Source organism: Capsella rubella, unplaced genomic scaffold (assembly GCF_000375325.1).
Source record: "Capsella rubella cultivar Monte Gargano unplaced genomic scaffold, Caprub1_0 scaffold_2, whole genome shotgun sequence".
NCBI classification, from domain to species: domain Eukaryota; kingdom Viridiplantae; phylum Streptophyta; class Magnoliopsida; order Brassicales; family Brassicaceae; genus Capsella; species Capsella rubella.
In genome coordinates, this window is record NW_006238922.1 from 9,597,896 (window position 1) to 9,621,553 (window position 23,658).

Genomic DNA, 23,658 nt, shown 5'->3' on the forward strand with positions numbered 1-23,658 from the left:
TCTTATATTGGCAACCAGTGATTAATTAACCATTTACAAAGAGCTGCACAGAAGACGCTCATCCATGCATGAGAGATACAATTAAGATAGTTTAGGAGAAAATTTATGATCATTTCCCCATCATAGTAATTTGTGATGGAACTTGCACCTCTCGTGTATTCTGTGGGAAATTGAGTCTCCTCTGTCTAACTTTCTTTAATGTTCCTGAATAATAAAATAAAAAAAGAATAAAAACTGTGAGCATAAACAACTGTTTCTACAATAATATGATTTGCAAATATGGTATATGCTTTACTTGAATTATCAACAAATAGTCAACTTGAACAAACACAATATATAGACAACTTGTCTATGAGTCAAAAACTCATGTCATCGAAGTCGAACATGCGCCTAAATAGAAGAGAAGCTGAACGCTAATTTGTAAGATCAAAAACAAAAACAATTAAATATTTTCTTTTGAACAGAAATTTATAATTTACCAATAAGAAAAGCTGACTAACAAAATAAGGGAAACAACGAAGCAAAACAAACAGAGAGACAGTGTTCTCCAAACGTTTTAGGCTAAATAGCGGTAAAGTTTCCGGTCTGTACTATCCCTCTCCAAGAAATCGCGTTCAATGAGTGACTCGATTCTCTTCTTTATCTCTGTCGGGTTTGCCAAGAACCGCGACTGCAACTGTTTGGTGACCTCTGCGATTATGTTGTTGTGATCCAACAGTCGTCTCGCCTTCATAATCCTCACAATGGCTGCTTCAATCTGAGGTTTCCTGTCTTCTTCTACTCTCTGTCTCGTCTCTTGCTTCTCTGGTTCTGTCTCCTTTTGTGCCACCACTGTTCCTATCTTCACTTTGTAGAATTTGCTTGTGAACCTGTCGTTCACAACAAACGAGTCCTCTTCTGCTATGTCCTTGCTCATTGGTTCTTTTCTTAGCACGTTTTTACCCTTTACACATGCCATTGACTGCAAGCAACGCTTTAGATCTGACGCAGGGATTTCAGTTGCATGTTCGATCTCTTTGTAGCTTAGTCGATCGGAGTTGTTGAACAGCATAAGGACACACATTTGGAAAGTAGAAACATTTAGTTTGTGCCTTTGGCTCTTTCCAAACACTGCTTTGATATCTGCTGTGCCCATATTGGTTTGCCAAGATAACCTCCTCCCAGTGTGAGTCCCGAGGTAATATGACCTGAACTTCTCACACAGAACATAAACTTCTGCAGGTAGGTTACAATGTACGGTTGGCTGTGTGGGCCAAGAACCAGTTGTGAGAACCTGAACGACAAGTGTAGGCCCTTCTGAAAGTTCGGGATGACTATAATAAAATCCTAGCAGCGTGTCATGTGAAGTCTTCATGTCAGTAAACATACCTTCCAATTTCGAAGTGAACTGATATCCACATTCTGTCTTCAGTTTCACTATAAGATTCCTCTCTGCATCATCCGAAACTGTTTTTCCAGATAGAAGCCTTTTCGCCAGATGCTGTTTGTAGTATTTCTCAAAAACGTCTTTCTCCTGTAAGTAGCGGAACAACATCATCACCTTATCAAGAATAAGATCCACATCCTCTTCTCCCACACCTTTTAGTCCTTTTCGTAGGTTATCATCAACAAACAGGGAGATAAACTCAAGAGAACGGGTGTTCAAGTTGAGGAAATACTCAAACGAAGAATTCAAAGCATTCTAGAATGTCTTATCATTGCTGAATGCCATGTTGATAATTTTGTCATATTTATCCCTTTCATCCAGTAGACGCTGCACAAATTCAACAGGATCCTTTGATTTCTCTGGATCGGTAACCAGCTGTTTTCCCATCTCCCTAAGATGCAAAGTCATAACATCTCTGACTGTAACAAGACCATTACTAACCCTGCGGAACAAGCTGTACATTCTACCCATATCCTCATACTTGTCATTCAGAAGCATATTAACCAAACCTGAATTCTCCATGTGAACTAGTCTCTGGACATGGTTGGCAATCATCTCTCTTTCAACCACACTAGTAATCTTCGCTTCGCTCTTGGCATCCAAATAGTGAGCTACCCTTTCCACTTCTTCAGTGAGAGGTTTCTCCGCTTTCTTCAAGTAATCACCACAATCACAAGACTCAATGAATCCCTGTGACTCAACCTTGTAAAAATCAGCAGAAGCCCCCAAAAACGGCTTCTCAAAATCCTCCTGATACACAGATTCACCCAAGTCCATGAACATCTTAATCACATTCCTCATCAACACCCTATCAATAACTTCACCAGTCCGTTCCTTATGAACTAAATCAAGAAGCGTATTCAAAAGCCGCGTCTGAATCTTGCTCGAATGCACAACATTATCCCTCCACAAATGAAGTCCAAGCTCATGAACACGAGTTCGAAACGTAAGTCCGATCCATATACATCAGAATATCCCTAATCATTTGCAACGCTTTGTTGTGATCATCCCATTTCCTATTAAGCAGTTATAGAAACGCCCCTCCTTGAGCTTCTTCAATAGACTTACATATCTCTTTGAGATGAAACGTCATAGTGGTAACAAGTCCAGTATAAAGCTTCTCACCAAATTTATGTAGAACCATGTTGTACGCGTTCCTGAAAGAAACCAATATACATAAAAGTTTAAACACAGCTTCAGAACAACACAAACAACAAGGGCTTATACCAAAACTACTACCAGTAGCTAAATCAAAGTCAAATCTATGGTAGATGTAAAGCTCTTCGAAACTGAGTCCACTTGCGTTGTGATTGTAAATCTCATGAATCGCATGTTCGATGATCTTCCAAGTCTTGTCGGCGTATTTTGGATCAACCACGACTCATTGCTTAAACGCTTCAATCTGGAAATTTCTCTTCCTCTGATTACTCATGTTGATAAAAAAAAAAAAACTAAAATAGAAACAAAAAAAAACACCAAAGAGAATCAGAAAATCACTTCAAAGCAAAACAATTCTAGAAACAAGCAGGAACAAACGATGATCGAAGAATTGATTAAACCTTAGCTCTCAATCGAGGAGGAATCAGAAGAAATCGGAGGTTAGGGTTTGAGATGTTTGAAGAAGGAAGAAGAAGTTGAAGGTTGAAGATGATGATGATAGGCTGATAGCAATGGACCGGTTCGCAAACAAAATTTTTTATTTTTTGTAATTGTGTTCTTCTCCCAGTGGTTTTGATTACCTCTTTTGTTACTTCGTCCCCCTTGGTTCGAATCTTAGATCGATCAAAACACGTAGATAATAATAATAAAATGCATAAATGGGCTTTTAAATTGTTAAACGGATGGGCCTTAATTAAAAAAACTTGTGCCAAACAATACATGCCGTTTCAAAGAAGTCGTTCCTTGCTTATTTTTCTCATTCGGCAGACATTGAAGAAGAAGAAGAACAAAACACACTCCTAAAATCGTTCTTGGTTTTTCGAATTTTGTCTCTGAGTGAAATTTCTGGTAAATTTTTATTTGTTTTTCTAGCAAACTTTATGTCTTTGATTTTGTTTGGGTTTTTCAATTGTGGAAAGGATTACCAAAAAAGAAAGAGTCGAATTAAGAAAAGTTGCGATTTTGTGGTTCCTTTTTTTTTAATTATTCTCAGTTAAAACATAAAATGGATTTTTTTTTCCTTCTTGTTTGCGTAAATTTAACGCTTCTGTTCGCACGTCAAAGCAACGCTTCTTTTGATTCTGAGTGATATAAATACTCTAGCTTCAATTTTTTTTTTATTTCCCTGCAACTTGGCTTTTTCTTCTTTCTCTTTTATTTTCCAGCTGGTACTCTTCTCTCTTCTCTTTATTCCCAAATTTATGATTTTTTTGTTTTGTTTTTGTTTGCAATTATGATCTGAGTGCTTGCATTAGTAGTAGTCTAGTGTATGCTGGTTATAGATCTCTTTTTGCATTAGTAGTAGTCTAGTGTATGCTGGTTATAGATCTCTTTTTGGCAAAATTTAGTGTTTTTTTTGCCTGTCAAGTTTTAATCTTTTCGAGGATTTTGTTTTTTGAATGTAGCTAAACATGTCTGGTGAGTTGTGTTCGGTGAGACCTTTGTTCGGTGGCGCTATTTCCACTGCCTTCCCTCAGAGATTTGAGGTTCTGTCAATAACTCTGTTCTTCTTCATCTTCTTCTTCTTTCTTTTTCGCTGCTAATCAAAAAATGGGTTTACTGAATTTATTGACGGTTTTATTGTGAAACTTCAGGATGTGAGTAATATCCGACAAGTTCCAGATCATCAGGTTTGGTTCTTTCGTTGTTCAAAGATTTGGAATTGTTTCTAGTTAAGATGTGTTGAAGAACGGTCCTGAATATCTTTGTTGCTTTTATCATTGCTTTTACAGGAAGTTTTTGTGGATCCTTCAAGGGATGAGAGTTTGATATTTGAGTTGTTAGATTTCAAGACTGAGGTTGGTGACATTGGCAGTGCTTCTTGGTTCCTTAACGATCTTGCGAGTGAGCAAGATGCAGAAGGATTCCAGGTAACACACACTAGAACCCTTCTTATATGTTTAGAAGACAAATCAATTAAAAACTAGTGTTATATCTCTAGAGGTTCTTGATTGTAAAATGTTTTAAGCATATAGATTTCTCAAAGTTGGACCCTTTTTGTCTGAGATAACATTAGTGAGGCTGTTTTTGGGTTAATGTGGATGCAGTCTCTTAAACTAGTCGAAATAGAACTAATACTGGTGTGTTTGTGGTTAGTCTTTACCAATGTTGATATTTTATGAAGATAATCTAGTAATTTTGCCGTGTAATTTTCAGTTGATTGAGCAATCAGAGGTCATTGAGGCGCCTGGACTTTCGTACAGAAACATCCCTGCCGTTGCTACAACTGCTATTGGAGAGATGGTAATGTCCATAAACATAAATGTTTTTGGTTTGTTTGCCCATAAGTTTCCTTTTTATTTGTTTCCCTAACAACGATCATTACAGGCTATATCCAAAGGAAGGCAGGGAAGAGAGGCACAAAACCTAGTGAGGGTAATAAACCTTTTCATAAGTTTTTCTTTTGAGACACAATTTGTCTTATATGATGGTATATTCTGTAGGTATATGTGGCAAATCTTCGTCTTAAGGGAGTTGATACAGATGTCTTAGTGACTGCATATGAGCCTATTCTGATAAAGTAAGTCCCACAAACGTGAAGCTTTGAGACATTCAGTTTATATTGCAAGCAACTGAATATAGATATGCATTGTTTCTGATACAGAACTGAAATATTAAAAGATTGTTGCTGTTTCACATGTCTTTTCTCTCATGTGTTTGCGTATTGTGTAGCCCTCTGAGTGAAAGTGCGGATGCTGTGGGATCTGGTTTAGCTGTCCCAGCTTCACAATCTGGAAAAATGCAAATGTGTGATGTCATTAAACAATCACTCTCGACCTTCAAAGTCAATGACTGGAGTCTTTTCGGTTCCTCAGCTTGAGCCTATGCAAAACGAGAAGAAGAATCAAGCCTGCCAATTTGATGAGCTTGGTTTCTAGAAGTTTGCTTTGTTTAAGCCATTTTGGTTTAAGTTAGTCTTTTAGGTTTATAGTTGGAGCTTTATAAATAGATTTTTATAAAAACAGAGTTTGCCATTGATCTTATCAAGAACCTTGTTAAAATTTCATACACATCTTTAAAGGATCACTTGCTTCTTGAATCTCAGGTTAAACAAGCATGAATGGTGAATCATTTACCTGTATAGCACGTTCAGCTTCACAGTTTTGAATTGGACTCTATGGAAGCTTCAGCATGTAACGTGGCTGTTAATATACACTTATATGAGTTATTATAATGTGGCTGTTATATACACTTATATGAGTTATTATCTCAAAGTCCTTCATAAAGACCTTTATGTTTATACATGTACCTGTTCTCCACTTCCATAGCTATAGAATTATAATCGAACTTGGATCACTTAATTTCTCATTGTCTACACCAACATTATATGTTGAAGAATACACAATTCAGTATTCAAGAACCAGAGTGATTGTGGAATGGGTGATTCCAAAAAAAAAGGCAGACCTCTTCAATAGCCTGATTTATTGATATCTTGAATTCTCTTCCATCCATGTCTGCATACATTCAAACATGCATACATCTATTCATGCACATACATCCAAACATGCATACATACATTCACGCACATACATCCAAACATGCATACATACATTCACGCATATTTTCTTTCTTGATGCATACATTCAGACATGTGCATACATTCAAACATGCATACATACATTCATGCATATTTTCTTTCTTGAAGCATACATACACTGTCTGCTTCTTTACTTACATTGCCAACTTGTTCACTTGCATTCTTATTTGCTTGTTTTGCTGCTTGTTTATTTGATGTGTCTTCTTTGGTTGGCATTGATTCTTTTGATTTTTGCTTTGTGAATTGCTTAACTTGTTTGCTTGCCTCATTTTGATTCTTTGATATTCTGTTTACTTACTTCCTCCATTATTTGCTCGCATTACATGCTTAACTTGTTTATTTGTTATCTTCTATGTTTGTTTGATCTTTGCTGGCTCAATTGATTCAAATGTTGCTTCTATGATTCTTTGCTTTTGTCATGCTTTCTTACATGATTTCACTTCTATACGTGTTCCATTATTTTGTTTACTTCATTCCCTATTTCTTCTTTATTTTTTATTTCTGTAAAATAATTTCTTCTTTGTTTGCTTCTTTAATTTCATTGGTTGTTTTCTTTACATCTTTTATTGCTTCCATAATTCATTTATTCGTTTACTACGTGATTCTTTAAGTGACTGAAAAAATATACTTCAATTTTTGAAAAATATTAGTTTGATAAAAACATAAATACTATAATATTTATAGATTGATATTATAAATAAAAAATGGGGTCAAAAATAAATTATAAATAAAAATAAATATAAATGAGTTTTAAATATAACCGATTAACCGAATATCACTAAAATTTGTATTTATATTTTAAATCATTATTGTCATATAAGCAAAATTTATATCATTGTTAATTTGTTATCTCAAAGTGAACGAAAACTTCAACCCATAATCATGTAAAATGAGTTAGCTAAAACAACCTATTTCATTAATTGCATCAACCGTCCAACAAGTAGGTCAAACTCCTTTGTAATTTGACAAGAACGTTAACATATTTCCACAATTGGAGTAGCTTTGAACCTCTTTGAATAGTTGAGAAGCAAAAAAGAAAGCATGTTAAGAATTAAAAGTAGAATTCCTATTGGAATCCAATAATTTACTTTTATATAAGTTTTAGCTTGAACCTTTTTAGCTTTCTATTTATAAATTATAACTAGCTTTTTTTTGGCTCCTTTGGATGTAATTCTGTCCGCATAAGTCAGTGGCAAACAAACGGAAACTTTCCAACGAACCTATTAGCTTTGTTTTGTTAATAATAATATGCAATTATGGCCGATTATAGCATTTGTCTTTTGACATTATATTTCTATCAATTCCTTTAAACTTGAAAATAGCTATAATTCATTTCCATCCACGGGTAATGGGTTGGTCCTTTTTCTAGGATGCTAAAGACTAGAGAGTTAACCATTTATAATTTGGCTTGACTATTAGGACATAATTTTGTTTTAAGGGAATAATCAACGCCTTGATAGGTTACTGTAGGAAACCTTTCGTTATTGTTCAATTGTCGAATCTAATCAAAAGACGTCTTGTCGGAAAATTGGGGTCGAATCGAATCAATGAAGCAAGAGGTGGTAGATCGCTAGGCTCTAGTCTAATCTATACCAAAGTGAGAACAAAATTGTAGGATGAGATTATTTTAATAGTTATATCACATCACGTTTAGATTTTTCTTAAACTATTTTGGGGTTGAAATGTAATCATATCTTTATTGGTCAAGACAAGTAACAACGAATCAAAATACAAAACCTTAAAATAAGCAAAAGCTGAACTTGGACAAACCACCTAATGATTGATTTTAAGTTTTAAATTAAATTTAAGTAGAGAGTTATTATGATTGACAGCAAAGTTTTGTTTGTACTGGGCTAGGCCCATACATGTCTCTTATGCAAGTCCAAAAGTGAACATGTAGAGCCGTAGAGATGTGAGACACAGTAAAAGAATCACTACGATCATATATATTTCATTATGGTCATAATAAATTTGAGTCTTAAAACCTAGTAAACCGAGTAAAGAATCATTACGATCATATATATATTTCATTTTAGAAACAGAAATTCAATATATAAACACATATATATATATATATATATATATATATGTTAAGGACTAGTATAAAAATTCTTGAGGTCGATCATATATACTACAATTTCTATTCTTTTTCTGTTGACTTTTCAATAAAGTTTTAAAAGTTTCGTAGCGCTTAATAGTGATTTTTCTTATAGATTTTGTTATGAACACAAAAAATTATACACATACGATATTTTTCAAAAATGTTACTTATGCAATTCTTTTTTTGTGTGTGTTACAAATACTTCTTGTCCGACTGTAATATTTTCTTCTTTAAAAGAAAAATAAGGATGATTTTGAAGGAGACTTACGTCAGCCCTAGTAAAGATAGGGAAACGAGAATATACGGACGGTCGGAGAGTGACGTAGCATTGTCAGCCTCACCCACCCAAACTCGGCCATAGACCTCTTTTCCAGTTTCCACTAAATGTGTCTCACGTACATTTTCGATACATATATATATATTACAAAAGTGTCGATACCGTATTCTTTTGTGATTTAAACTGCTTATAAAGTTACAAATACGTATGATTACATATGTGTTTTTATGGATACACTCATACACACGTCGAAATTACAAGGTTTTGTGAATATTTTGCCGACACGGATGTTGATAGGCTCTGGGTGGTGTGTGTGACCAGCAATTTTTTTTATAAATATATATAAAGCTATTATAAATAACGTCAAAATATTATGAATAATGTGGTATATATATGTAGGCTCGGGTCAAATAGTGATGGAGAGAGAAAACGATTGAAAGAAACTTGAGGGTTCCTCAAAATCACTATGTGGTATTTATCGTAATTCTCTAGCATTTGTTCGAGAGGTACTGAAGAAATACAAAACTTTAATAATTTTTTTCCTCTTTTTCATTTTACTTTAATAATTTAAAAACAAATGAAGAAAACGCTCCTTTGGCAGCCCCTTGTCCCCCCTATACATATTTTCGTATAAGCCGAGCAAAGTGGTAATTCCCACAAGAAGAAAGGTTAGACAACCTTAAATATAGATAGAATATTTTTTCTTACCCTAAATTATTTACTCCCTCTTTTAGATTTTTCTATTTATTTATTCCAGCTCAATAATATTATCTTTCATTTAGAACAAAATCATATATATATTACATGTGAGCGCGCAATGCACAAAAAATCATGTTTTTGTATAAAGAAAAATGTGATCAAAGGGTTTGATATCGGATATCCTAGATTGAATGAACCAAAGAACAATATGATAGCATATTTTAGTATCTTTGATGTGTCACGTCACGAATAATAAAATACTTTTAAGGAAAATAATGTTCATACTGTGGAGTGTGGATAACATATAACCAATATCCCCACATTAATAATCAAAATCAACGTGAAAGTTCGAGTTTCCTCGTTTATGTTATATATAATATGAAACTTTTTCTATAGAAGAAAGTAACTCTAATTAGTAGTTACTAGTTAATATTTCTAGAAGTAGTTCTGAATTTCTAATTACTAACTAATGGTCCAAGAGGATTAATATAACAACAGTTTTACGGAAGAAAAACTATTTCATAATTTTTTTTTGTTATTGTTGGTATGATGAACGTAAAATATATTGTTATTAATATAGCAGATAGAGAGAGTAAATGCTTCTGCGCCTTCTTGTGTGAGATATACGCAATATGCATAAACGTACAAACATTTACGTATAATTCTATTTGAGGAGTGAGCTGTGTTCTTTTTTTTTTGGTTGGATGCTATTCCTCTTCCAGCATCTACATGTTACTATGTTAGTGCTCTCGTCTTTTCTTTCCTCACTTTCGTTTCCATTATGTAACATTGTTTTTCTAATTATTGAACTTTAAGTCTTCAACATTAATCGTATATATATAATCACAACAGAGATCCCGCAACTGAAATTATATACACACATGTATATTATAATATTATGCATGCTATGCATTTTCCAAATTTTATGTAATCTATATTCGAAGGTACTTTGTTTTTTTTATTTGACTCAACGTGTAATAAAAATAAGCTATTTTAGTCCATTAATGGAGCACTCAGAGCAGAGTGGAATGAAGTGCGTGTGCGTCTATTCAACAATCTTTGTGCCAAGAATGGTTGACTTTTTTTCTTTTCCAAATTAAAAGAAGTTTCAGACTGGCTACAACGTGTTGGTGCGTTCAAGTATGTGTGTGTCTTTTGATTTTTTAAAATTTTTTTGAACTTCAATCAATTTTTATTGTAAGAAATAAATATTTTGGTCATATAAAGTGATAGGAGATCAAATAATCTAAATTTTGTAATTATTATTTCAACTCATCAATTTTTGTTTAGCTCCACACCGTTTGTTTAACCTATTTCATATGTTCCATATTCACCTTTTTTTTTTGTTTCGTCGATCCATTAATTTGCTCCACAACGTCTGTTTTGATGTAACTATTCTAGCTAGAGTCTAGACCCTTAGACAGTTAGACTACGATGTGGAGCACATAAGAAGCTTGTAGCTACTAGCTAGAGCAAAAGAGTGTGCACTTAAACTCATGTGTAAAGCCTTATCGATACTAGTATACCGATGGACAGTCTCTGTATATATGTGGGAGTTAACAGCTATAAGAGCGATGATCGTAGTAATTATGAATTTATGATGTTGTATAATGATGATGATTCAATGTCGATCGAGAGTCAGGAACCCACGCCAAAATTGGCTATAAATTACAAAGGCTAAGTAAGTACTCCTATTGGCCTACCATAACCTACGTACTAAGCATAACTGGTTACACACTAGAATTATAATGATTACTTCTTGGTCGGAATCCCATGGATGTTTTATATGCTAGCTCAGAATAATCATTGACAGTTTTTTTCCTGAGCTATTACAAATGCTCTGGAACTAAGCATGTCACTGTTTTAAACCTACCTAAAACCTAACCTAAAACTGTCGAAATAACTAAATCAGAAGACTTAGAATAATAGAATGATGCCAATAATATAACTACGTAATGTTTGTCAGTTTTAATATGTATTAGGAAGTATTATTTCCTAAGAGATCCAAACAGGTCATCAGTATAAAGAAGAGTATATGTCCTTTCTTTAAAAACGATTCCATTGGACCTTAAAAAAGAAAAGATGCATAAGAGATCATACAAGCCATGGATCATATATAATATGGATGTAGTCAGTGCATAGATATATAAAACCAACCTTAAATAATGCTCAGTATTCCAGCCAAAGTAGTTTTTTACGCGATCGAAGTAAATTTAGAAAACTAAAAACTTGAAGAAAATATATGGAAGAGAAGGTGAGACATCGGTATCACACGGTCATGGAGATCAGATGAGGTACAAAGTGAGAAAATTAAACATTATATATACAGATATAGACACACACACGCATCACTCTTCTGTCTTGTTTTTGGATTGTTTATATGTACGTATGCATGCTGTATGCAATTACGTACACGCACATGTGCTTGTATAAAGTTTTAAAGCTACACATATAGAATCATGCATGTTATGTATAGAATTTTTCTGATAAAGATGTTATGTATAGAATTAATGCATATAAATACATCGCTTAAATTATTTTGTATAGAATTAATGCATATTAAATATATACGTACGTATATGTGTCATGTTTTTGTTAGATAGACAAAGTAAGCATAAATTTTAACAAGATAAAATGTTTAAAAAGATATAAATGAAATTAATATCAATTTTGAATTAAGTCAGTAATTAAAAAAAATAGTTAGTTCCGATGGAATTTGAAATTGATACATAAGATGTAAAGGTAGATAGACAGTTGTAGAAAGAAACAAAAGGAGTAGAGACAGAGATACGAAGGTAGAGGTGCAGACATGAATTATGCATAAATATAGATTATATATAGATCCTATCAAAAGAGAGAAAAATGTAATAAAAATAGATTAGATAGGGTCCAAACACAAACAATGAATGATGAATGCTAGGGTTCCGGATGCAACGTGATTATGTCGCTAGCCGTAGTGACAGTTCATGAGAGGACAACTTTTATGTTGTTTCTTCCCCTCTCTCTCTCTCTCTCTTCTTCTAAGCAATTATTTATAGCACCATAAGTAACTCAAAACTTACATTATTTCTGTAATAAAATTTGCATATTATATGCAGTTTTGATCTTCTGAATAAACCAAATCAAAACTATGAAAATGTATATTAATTAAGCGAGTCTTGAATGGTCGATCAAGGTAAGGAGAGTGACCACTCAAGTCGTGAATGGTCGACCAAGGTAAGGAGAGTGACCGCTCAAGTCTTGCCGTTTAACATGTCTTTATAATCGGACAACAAGATGAGAGAGTCTTAACCAATCAGACTCACTGAAGAACCTCGTCCAAACTTGTTTGGAACTAGTATTTGATATATCAACGATGACATCCATTTTTAACTATGACATCGGACTTGAACTTGGTTTCAATCGATTGAACTAACTTTGTTTAGATATTTCTCGACCGAACTGTGTTTGCTTATAAGTTGTATATAGGGACTATTGTCACATGGGTTATACATGCCGATGTTCCATTACCTCTCTATCCAACATGGACAGTACATGGCTTTCAATGCTCTCTCTTTCACTCTCTTTCTCTCTCTCTATGTATATATAATGTGAATTATTTATCTTTGTTTATGATAACCATCATATCAAAATCAAAAAAGTGTAAATGGCTCTCGTAATCTAAAACGTGCATATATAATTATGTTCATGTTAACCTGTCTGTACCAACGAGACGAGACACATAACAAACGAAACATATATAACAATTATATTACATATATATAAATCACTAATAAATCTGGTTAACAGACATACAAACGCAGACGCTATAGAAGAAGAAGAAGAAGACAAGAGAAGAGGGTTTGAACTTTAGTCTGACGTGGATTAATTAATCCCACCAAAAAAACAACAAAACATATAGCGTATTAATCACTAATCTTTGGTGAAATGATATCGATCACGAGTGTTATGATCTAGAATAAGTTGTATATTTATTTTCTAACAAAGTATAAAACTGAAACTTGGTTTAATCTTATGGATAGACTGTTTTTAATATGCCTTAGAATATATAGTTTTTTATTATTAATAGAATGGAAATTGACCGATCGTGATTGTTCTAATGAAAATTGCTTCTTTTTTCTAAGTTATAATTATATTTTGACTAATTAACTAACTATATAGTGTTTGTTAGAGATTTTTTTACAAAATGACGTGGTTAAAAAAATTGTAACATATATTATATTTTGTCAACATATGATATAGATATATACAAAATAGCTTCACCGATTGAAATAGTAGGCTACTGTTTAAATACGCTTTAATTAATTTTACAATGTTTGTATTAAATAATTAACATCTGAAATCAGCATATATATATATATAGGTATATCCAACTTCTCACGATTTTTATTACCACATTATTTTTACGAATATATACTCCAAATATAAACTATTAGTTAAGTGCACATATTCTATTTTATTTATAATGATATATAAATAAGGCAGGAAAGAAATAGGGAATAAGCAATAAGAGAGTATGGGTCGAAAGAGTATTGATATAGATACAAATTGTATGATACAATAAATTTAGGAGGGGTTAAATTAGAAGAATATAAAGTAAACGGGGCAAATATGAAGGAAATCTAAAAGTGAGGTGGATAAAATAAAGAAAGAGGAAAGAAGGAGAAGTGGAGCTGCAAAGGCAGTGAGGCAATCATTGCTGGTGACTGGTGAATGTGGATGGGAGCCCACTTTTTATTTTTTCCTTTCTTTTTATTATTATTTGTTTTCCTCTTTCTTTTTATAATTTGTTTCCCATTAATTTCCAATATTCTTTCTCTATTTTGTTACATATATACTCTACTCAAGTGTGTATACTTTCTTCTTACATAAATTAATGAGATGAGTTGGAAAATAATGCAAAGTAAAACATAGTGTATTCAATACTATAATGTAAGGATATTCATTACATATTTTGATTTGATTTCGGTTCAAACTTTTTTTCTCATCTAAAAATTTATTATTATTTTACTTGTAATCCATATTCGAGACTTAAATCACTTATATAACTTTACAAAAAAATCGCATGGAATGATATTTTTTATTTTGATATTGATGAAATTTTGATTTATTTTAAACAAATGAAATATACGATTCAAATATACGTTTTATTTTTAAACTGGCTTTCGTTTTCATTTTTTCAGATAAATTATAAAAGAATGTTGAGGAAGTTTCTGTAAAATAGTTAAGATGATCTCTTTTTTCATTAAAAACATATAATATAAGATAAAACAGTTAAAAACAAAAATGATATGTGTTACACGCAGTAATGTTTGAAATAGGGTTCGTGATTGATGGTAAAATTGGAGATTCAATTAAAAAAAATGAAAAGATAAGAAAAAGAAGAAATATAAATTAAGGGAAATAAAATAAATATTGACTTGACTAGAAGAGGGGTCCAGAAAGGGGGAGGGATGAGGCTATGGTCGCTGTCTTTAGAGAGTGAATGATGCAGAGGACACGCACGTGGTGGACTCTCTCTCTCTCTCTCTTTCCTCCCACTCTCTCCATCTATCTCTCTCTCTCTTATTATTATTTCCTCATTTTCTTCTTCTTTTTTTTTTTATTAATAATTTGTCAAATTTTGTATTTTTACAACCTTAAAATGTATATTTAGACAGATAGATTGATGTATAAATATAACTGAAACCCTTGATCATCTATGTTATGTCCCACGACACTCCTATTGTTCTCTTTCCAATATTTATATATCACCCCACATGTTAATTTGTAATTTAGTATTATATATAGTCCCTAACCAAACAAAATTTATGAATTTTAATAGATATATAGGAGTGTCAATAACATGGATTAACCAGGATGTTGGGATAGAGAAGTATAGTTGTTGGATAAAAATATTAGATTAAGATTGATATTGATCATTAGTAAAAATTTGTGGTCCTAAACCTTTTTTTAGGAGGCTGCTAGTGTGATTGATTCTTGTTTGAAGAGGAGAAATAAGGAGTCGTATGTACATAAATAGAGATATATGCCAGTGAAGAAAATGACTGAAACTAATCAATTATTGAGTGATTAATTAGTCGGCATGGCTCTTACTTTATTTTTTCTTTCGTAAAATCTTCTGTTCATTCTCTTTATTTTTGAGATTGTAATGTTTATTATTTGCAATGTCAAAATATGCACAACGCGTTTCAGCTATCTTATTCGTTCTTTTCTTTTTATGTCTTGATTCTTTCTTTTTATACAAGTTTTTACGGTCGAGAACAATTTGTAAAACAGAAAGAAAATATTACATGTATATATATATATATATAGTATCAGATATATATTATAAACGGTAAATTTTAAAAACTTTGGGAGTTATAGAATCGCATTATTGTTTTATTTAGTGGAAAGACTTACCTAACCAGTAATCAGGTCATGATACTAAGATTAGGCATTGCACTGCTGCAAGTGTTTTATAGAACATTTAAGCAGTAAGACTTACATCGGATGACGTGGTCACATCACTGAGCACGCAAAACAAATTTTGAATCTATGTGGTTTAGTACTCATCGAGTTATTTAGACCACTGTACTCATCCAATATGCCTAAATAATCATAAAGTCGGTCAATAAGATCAAGTTTTATTTAAAGTAAAAAAGTTTATTAAAACTAATTGCACCTTTGCTCTAAGAGACGGTATTTATCTCTACAACTCTACAATTTATTTTTTCGAAGGTATTTTTTTCAATTTATTTAGCTTTACGTACATATTCAAAGTTGAAAATTGTGTATTCGCTACATAAAATACCAATTGCATTTATTAGTTTTTCTAACATAATCTAAAACTTTCAAAATAGCATTTAAAAAAGTTGAACAACCTCACTATTAAAACCTTGCTTAAACATTTCTAAACGATGCATATATCCTGAGATAATTTCATAGAATAATAATTATCGGGAGTCTCTAAAGATCAAAATTACTACGTTTAGTTAAAAAAAATTTACAGTTGATCTCCATATATAAAAAAGAATGATCAAAAATATCTTCAAATAATATATAACTTTCCAATCTATAATTTTAAAAATTATACTCACATGCTTATGCTGGTTAATTTATGTAATAACCTCTAACCTTCATAATGATATGAATTTACTTTTAGGATAAATAAAAATAAATTTCTTAAACGTGCATATTAGGCAGAACCTAATCTAGAGTATCTAGTACCATATGATCTATTATATAATTTATGTATACTGGTATTGAAAATTAATAAAAGAGAGGAAGTCTCTAAACGCTATATAAATGTACAACAAAAATACTAGTATAGTGTTTATATGAATAATCATCACATAAGAGAGGAAACTTCTTCATCACTACTTATATAAACTTTGGTTTAAAAGGAAAAAAAAAAGATCAAATGTTATGTCCACATCAGAGTATCAAAAATAATTTTCTAAATTTAGTGCTACATCTTTTAACGACAATTGTATGTCAATGAGATAACACCAATGGTGGAAACAAAAGAGAAGCATTACAAATTTTGCTTTTATATATATCTATAAAGCACTATATATATATATGATAATAATAATATCATTCAAGTAGGAAAGAAGAGAAAATCCATCTGTTTTATAAAAAAGCAGTTGGATTCTATAATATATCATGTGGATCTCGTGAACTACCATAGAGCCAAGGATTAATCACTGTCAATAATAATTCTATCTTATTTATTATTCTGTTGTCGCATATGTACAAAAATATCGTATGTATTAAAAAACAACACTTCTGAGTTCTGTCTGAATCCCTGAAATTTTCGCTAAATGTGCAAAATTAATTTCCCCGATCCCTTGAAGTTAACAGTTACGACGAAAAACACTTACGTCACTCTTTTTTTTAATTATTGCAAAGAATGAAAAGAAAAAAGAGAGTGTTCGATCGAATAGGGTTGTAAATTTGTATTATTTACTAATCAAACAGAATAAATACGAACACCGTTTTATTTATTTTCACTCATTTTGATCACTGTACGTAAACACACACAAATAAAACACAACTTTATATTTGAATATTTTGTACAGATTGGAGAACCACGTAGCCCATCTCTTTTATTTCCAAAAATGACGAAAAATTCTCAAAGGGAATAGTTTATAATGTAAATAAAATTCCATAAATAAAAAACACAAAAGATATAAAGCAGCAAGAAGAAGAAAAATAAAATAAAAAAATAAAAGTCCATGCTTTCATATTCATTGCTTTAATCTCTCTCTCTTCTCTCTCACTCACACAGACATAGACATAGACACACAGCTAAGCTTCCCATCTGAAAGGAGTTTCATGTCCTTAAGGACCATATTATAACCTCTCTCTCTTTCTCTCTCTCTAAAAGAAGCAGCAAAAAAACAGAGATATATAGAGAGAGAGACTAGTATGGCTCACATAAAGATCTAACAGAGACAGTAGTATAGTCCCACTTCCCCACCACCAAAGCTTCGATCATCATCATCATCATGGATCCGGATCCGGACCATAACCCGAATCATCGACCCAACTTCCCTCTCCAGCTTCTTGATTCTTCTTCCTCCTCTTCCACTTCCTTAGCCATCATCCCTGCTTCTTCCGAACCTAGCTCCGAGCCTAAGAAGCCTCCTCCTAAACGAACCTCTACTAAGGACCGACACACCAAAGTCGAAGGCCGAGGCCGTCGGATCCGTATGCCTGCCATGTGCGCTGCTCGTGTCTTTCAGCTCACTCGTGAGCTTGGCCACAAGTCCGACGGTGAAACCATCGAGTGGCTACTCCAGCAAGCTGAGCCGGCGGTTATAGCCGCTACAGGGACTGGAACCATCCCTGCTAACTTCACTTCTTTAAACATTTCACTTCGTAGCTCAAGATCTTCTCTCTCTGCTGCTCATCTTCGTACAACTCCTAGTAGCTATTACTTCCATTCTCCTCATCAGTCCATGACTCATCTTCAGCATCATCAACAGGTTCGTCCCAAGAACGAGTCACATTCTTCTTCTTCATCTTCTTCTCAGCTCTTAGATCACAACCAAATGGGGAACTATCTAGTACAATCAACTGCTGGATCTTTACCTACGAGCCAGAGTCCTGCCACGGCACCGTTTTGGAGTAGTGGCGACAACACACAGAACCTATGGGCTTTTAATATCAATCCTCCTCATCCCGGTGTTGTCCCGGGAGATGTTTATAACCCAAACGGTGGTGGTGGCGGCGGCGGTGGAGGTGGAGGTGTTCATCTTATGAATTTTGCAGCTCCCATTGCTTTGTTTTCCGGACAGCCTATGGCTTCCGGTTATGGAGGAGGTGGCGGCGGTGGAGAACAAAGCCATTATGGGGTTTTAGCGGCGTTGAATGCAGCTTACCGGCCGGTGGCTGAGTCGGCAAACCATAACAACAACCAACAAAACCGCGACGGAGATCATCATCATCATCATCACAACCATCAAGAAGATGGAAGCACCAGTCATCATTCCTAGGCAAGCAAACACACACAAACATATATATTCTGTGAGATTTATTTTTATTTTTTTCGTCCTTTCGTTTTGTTTGTTTGTTCTTAACAAGCGTGTTTTTTTGCATTGCTTCTTTTTTTCATATATTTTCTTTTTTTTCTTATATGTTAAGAGCTCTTATCAGATTTCATCTTGTTTATTCTTCTGATTAATGTATTGAGTAAGTAAGCATGAACGTGATTATCGATATATCTTAGTATGTGGGTTTTGCTATTAAGCACTTTTTTTTTTCCTAGAGGTTTTGGCCTCATTAAGTAGTACATTTGTCTTGTCCAATGTTTTTCTCTCGTGTGAGAGTTTTATAATGAGACACACGACTTGATTAGGGTTTTTGAAACAAGTTTTTTATATGTGTCTTAATTATATATGTATATTTCAGTACTAGCTAATCAATAAAATATTATTAGTTATCTTCCAATTAATCTCCTCATTATTTGTTTAATTCCTTCAATTCGACTACATTGTTTCGGAGAGGTAGATGTGATGTATTGCAAGCTTAATTATCCTGGTTCTATCTCTTTTCATCTATCATTTTCTCTTTATGAACCATATTTGAGATCTGATAAATCTTGGATGGTCTATCAATATGTTTGATGGGAACTATACTATAAAATCTTGTTGACATGTATAGTAATAAAATCATATAGTTCAAATTAAGCATTGAAATGTTATTGGTTTGGTTATTAATTATAGTTAAGTGTTTTGAAGAGTGGATATGCATTATATTGTAGATACTAGATAAGATGCCATATTAATGCCAGTAGGTCTTTCTATCAGCATCATCGTTTGGGATACGTTTAATTTATTCAATTCATAGCCGTTGCATAATATTTAAGGCATTTATTTTGCGAGAATGGTTTCTGTGTATAGTTTTATTTCTGAGCGATGTAACGTATAAGATACAAGCTAAGAAGTGGAACTATAAAACTATATTTTCATAGGTCCATATATGGTCAGAACTTATTAGGTTTCGTGTTACATTATATTTGAAGAGTCACGATTTCACAATCTCTGGATCGATGGAACTATTTATTATGGAACTGTATTTATATGTGAAAGTTTTGTGAATTTTCCGACAGCCAAAAGTAACACCAAGAACACTAAACTCTCTGCTGAAAATGGAGATTTATGTATCTCTGCATGCGTATATGTGATAAGCAAGTTATAAAAACTATTGATAGTTAGATTTTCCAGCTTTATCTTTTGATGAATGGAAAAATCGATTGTGGGACGTGGGATACATTGATGGAAGATGTTAAATTAGCCAGGAAATTTACACCATACAGAAAAATACATAAGCACATGTAACATGCGTAATAACCATATCGCTGCATATTGTGTCGGTCTACATTATTAGTTTTATTTTACTATTTATGTACATACGGTCTTCCCATGCATAGGTATACATAGAGAAACAAATGGATATAGTAGACCTAATAAGCTGTATATAAATCAGAGATAACAACGAGCATGGGAATTGAGACGTTAACAATTTTTAAATAATACACACACATCATATCATAGATACAATTAATATTCTGTTAATTGAGACAAATTATTGCTTTCTATATTAAAATAAAACCAATATGTATATTATGAAATTATAGTTAAAACTTCTATTGATCTGTGTGAACCATTCCTTGGCATCATACGCCTGTCGGTTATATTATCCCATTCATATGGTATCTAGCATTTTTACAAGAATGTGCGACTTTAATTTATTTATTTGTATATTACCTCAATAATATATCAATGGTTAAGCTAAAGTAAACTACATTTCACGGTGACAAAAAAAAAAATAGAAGTAAATATATAAATAGACACAGTAGTTACACAGATGATCTAATGCAATCATCTTTGATATTTGAATATTATTGTTTTACGTATTACTTTATATAAGATGATTAAACAACAAGATACGAGAGTCATGAGTCTCATGACCGATCATTGTTTTCATGTCGGCGTTTTATTTTATAATAAAAAGAATATGAAAAGGGCACAAGTAGAAGTATAGTAGTAATCTGGCATTATTCAATAGGTCCAAAAGGAATTAAAATGTTTCTAAAGTATACTTTATAATATATAGATGTATGGATCTACCATCTACGTAGTTTATAATATACACATACCACGTATATAAGAGTGTTTTTTGATCTGGAAAAGATTAGATGATCATCATTTTCATCACTTGCTTCTCTATTTTGTTTAATCAGGCGCTTCACTAATACAATCATTCGTAGTCTTCACTTTAATCATTTTTTCTATATTTATAGAAGAAAACAATGATAAAAAGAATACTGTAAAGGCATCAAAAATACCATATATCATTATCAATTACTTAAGACACAAATTTCGAATACCTTTACTTTTTTTTTTTTTTTTTTTGTAAACACAAATTTCGAATACCAAAAAGAAGTTTTTATGTGGGTTCTTCAATCTTTTTTCATCTGTGATTGATATTATAAAATAATTTAAAATTAGATAATGCTTTATATGTTCAGGCCCAGTTTGAATATTTTATAACACCTCGACCTCCATTAATTGATATGGGGTTTATGGAATACTGGGCTCCTGTAAGGCCCATTTTGAATTTTGGAAACAACTCCAGTAGCTCCATTAATTGATATGGGTTTATAGAATAACGGGCTCCTGTAAGGCCCAGTTTTTTAGATTCTTTTGTAATCCCCATTGATTGGATTAAGCTGACAAAATGGTCAAGTATCCTAAGTAATCTAGAGAGTAGAGAGACACCAGACTTGGGAGATTGGACCACTGAAAATGATTAAGTTACTACTATTTGCATAAATTGTAACATTCAAGTGTAAATTTCGGTGCCTCTTTTACCCCAAAATTTTCAAAAAGTAAAAAAGATTAAAAGAAAAAAAGAAGCGAGTGGGCGTAAAAGTCCAAGAAGGTCTCTCTGTAAGTGAAACCTGGCCTCCACTTTTGTTTAAGTTTTGTTTCTACTTCTACAGTAAGAGAAAGAGAGAGAGAAAAAAAGAAAAAAAAGCTTAAGAAATTGGAAGAAACTGGAGAGTGGAGAGTAACAATGCCTTCAAATTCTGGAGATGATAATGTTCTTCAAGTTCTCATCAAGAACTTTGATGTCCTTGCTCTGTAAACTTCTCTCTCTCTCTTTGTCACTTCTTTATTTCCCTTACAGATCCTATCTTGATTTGTTTTGTGTGTGTTAATTAGATCCTATCTTGTTTCTTTAGTTTTTATTTCTACTGTTTTAAACTACATTGTCATAGTTTTATCTAGTTCCCAGTTTATGAAAATGAAACCCTTTATAAGGTTAGTACTAATTTATGAAGTTTTGTGGATACTTACTGTGTTCTTGCTTTTGCAGCCCACTGGTCACTCTTGTCTACCCTCTGTAAGTGAAAACTTAAAACCCCTCTCTCTTTCTTGTATGATTTGTGTTAAATCTGTTTGATAGGTCTAATTAAAAGATTTTTAGTGTTAGCAAAACTCACTTTTTTTAGGCGAATCTTTCGTTTAGATTTATATGATGAACATTGGAAAATTTTATGGAATAAGAATCAAAACTAAACCTTTTGATCTTTTTTTAATCCTCTGTCATTAAGGAATAAAAAAAGTATGAATCTTGACTAAGATGCACGTATATCCACACACACCCACTTAGAATCCAAGACACGACGCATTATAATTTTTGCAAGATAAGTTCGTGTGTTTGTAATAATTAACTTATGTTTGTAATAAAATAAAACAGATATGCATCAGTGAAAGCAATAGAGACAAGATCATTACCAGAAGACGAGCAATGGCTCACTTACTGGGTTCTTTATGCTCTCCTCTCTCTCTTTGAACTCACTTTCTCCAAACCTCTCGAGTGGTTAGTGTGATTCACTAACACTTACTACCATATTTTTCAACTTTATTGATTCATCATAGTTAGGTACTAATTATAGTTTTTGTTTTTGTTATTGGTAAGGTTTCCGATATGGCCATACATGAAGCTGTTTGGGATATGCTGGCTAGTGCTACCACAGTTTAACGGAGCAGAACATGTTTACAAACATTTCGTAAGACCCTTCTACAGAGACCCTCAAAGAGCTACCACCAAGATTTGGTATGTTCCTCACAAGAAATTCAATTTTTTCCCTAAACGTGACGACGATGACATCCTCACTGCTGCTGAGAAATACATGGAACAACACGGTACCGAGGCTTTCGAGCGAATGATCGTTAGGGTAAGTAAAAGTTCACACTCTCATTAACATAAAACACCAATGTATATATATGCAGTAGCATTAGCTAATGTAATGTTGTGTGTTTTGTGGATGCAGAAGGATAGTTATGAAAGAGGGAGGAGTACTAGAGGAAGCAATAATTACATGATCTTTGATGATGACTATAGGTACTGAAGTCGCCATGTTACATGAGTCTTGATCTCGGTCATGATCTTAAACTGGTGTAGCTACTCTCAGTTTATAAGCTTCGCTATGTGACTATATAATACTCTCTGTCGCTATGTTAATTTTTTTTCTATAAGTTGCCAGGATTATGTATAAGCTCTATGTAGTAGCAAGTTCGTAACATGTTCTCTTAATAATCAAACGCTATTTTTACTAGATTTTTGGTTCGTTGTTTCGATTTTGATCTTGTTAGAAGTTGTTAAAAGTGGAATAAACAAATAACATTTCCTCCTTTTGTGTGTGTAAGCAAAACTTTAAGTCAATATTCGTAGGGACCAGTGCTGTCCGGTCCTGCCGCTGTTCTGTAGTACTTTTATAAAAGAAAAATGATTAGAAATATTCAATTATTACATTCTAACGATTTGGGCTTATACCAAATTGGGCCGAGCCTAGATGACTATTATGTGAATTTAATGCACAATTATGGAAAAGATGTAATATAAAAAAAAAATAATAATAATTAAAAAGGTTTTTGAATAACGCGAGCGAAGCATAGGCG

General features: G+C 32.8%; 4 protein-coding genes across 5 annotated transcripts; 3 read left to right on the forward strand and 1 right to left on the reverse strand.

The window, feature by feature from the left end:
- Positions 1 to 372: 372 nt before the first annotated feature.
- Positions 373 to 2,858, reverse strand: LOC17894822 (cullin-3B). Its single transcript, XM_023787695.1, is given in 2 exon segments — positions 373 to 2,366; positions 2,368 to 2,858. Coding segments are annotated over 2 exon segments (2,301 nt in total). The 3' UTR covers positions 373 to 556.
- A 491-nt stretch (positions 2,859 to 3,349) lies between these two features.
- Positions 3,350 to 5,624, forward strand: LOC17896080 (probable ran guanine nucleotide release factor). 2 transcript variants are annotated; one of them, XM_023787780.1, is made up of 8 exons: positions 3,350 to 3,433; positions 3,991 to 4,071; positions 4,180 to 4,215; positions 4,318 to 4,455; positions 4,742 to 4,828; positions 4,913 to 4,960; positions 5,029 to 5,105; positions 5,258 to 5,624. In XM_023787780.1, the coding sequence occupies exons 2-8, from the start codon at positions 3,997 to 3,999 to the stop codon at positions 5,403 to 5,405; spliced, it is 609 nt and encodes a 202-aa protein (XP_023643548.1). In that variant the 5' UTR covers positions 3,350 to 3,433; positions 3,991 to 3,996; the 3' UTR covers positions 5,406 to 5,624. The 2 variants fall into 2 exon arrangements, with proteins under 2 accessions (XP_023643548.1, XP_023643547.1); XM_023787779.1 differs by lacking the exon at positions 3,350 to 3,433 and adding an exon at positions 3,658 to 3,753.
- Positions 5,625 to 17,472: 11,848 nt separating this feature from the next.
- Positions 17,473 to 18,930, forward strand: LOC17895229 (transcription factor TCP15). The gene has a single exon (XM_006302475.2). The coding sequence runs from the start codon at positions 17,692 to 17,694 to the stop codon at positions 18,679 to 18,681; it is 990 nt and encodes a 329-aa protein (XP_006302537.1). The 5' UTR covers positions 17,473 to 17,691; the 3' UTR covers positions 18,682 to 18,930.
- A 2,701-nt stretch (positions 18,931 to 21,631) lies between these two features.
- Positions 21,632 to 23,319, forward strand: LOC17895166 (HVA22-like protein c). The gene is made up of 5 exons (XM_006302817.2): positions 21,632 to 21,834; positions 22,070 to 22,096; positions 22,454 to 22,576; positions 22,676 to 22,934; positions 23,031 to 23,319. Exons 1-5 carry the CDS (start codon positions 21,767 to 21,769, stop codon positions 23,106 to 23,108), a joined length of 555 nt encoding a protein of 184 aa, XP_006302879.1. The 5' UTR covers positions 21,632 to 21,766; the 3' UTR covers positions 23,109 to 23,319.
- Positions 23,320 to 23,658: the final 339 nt, after the last annotated feature.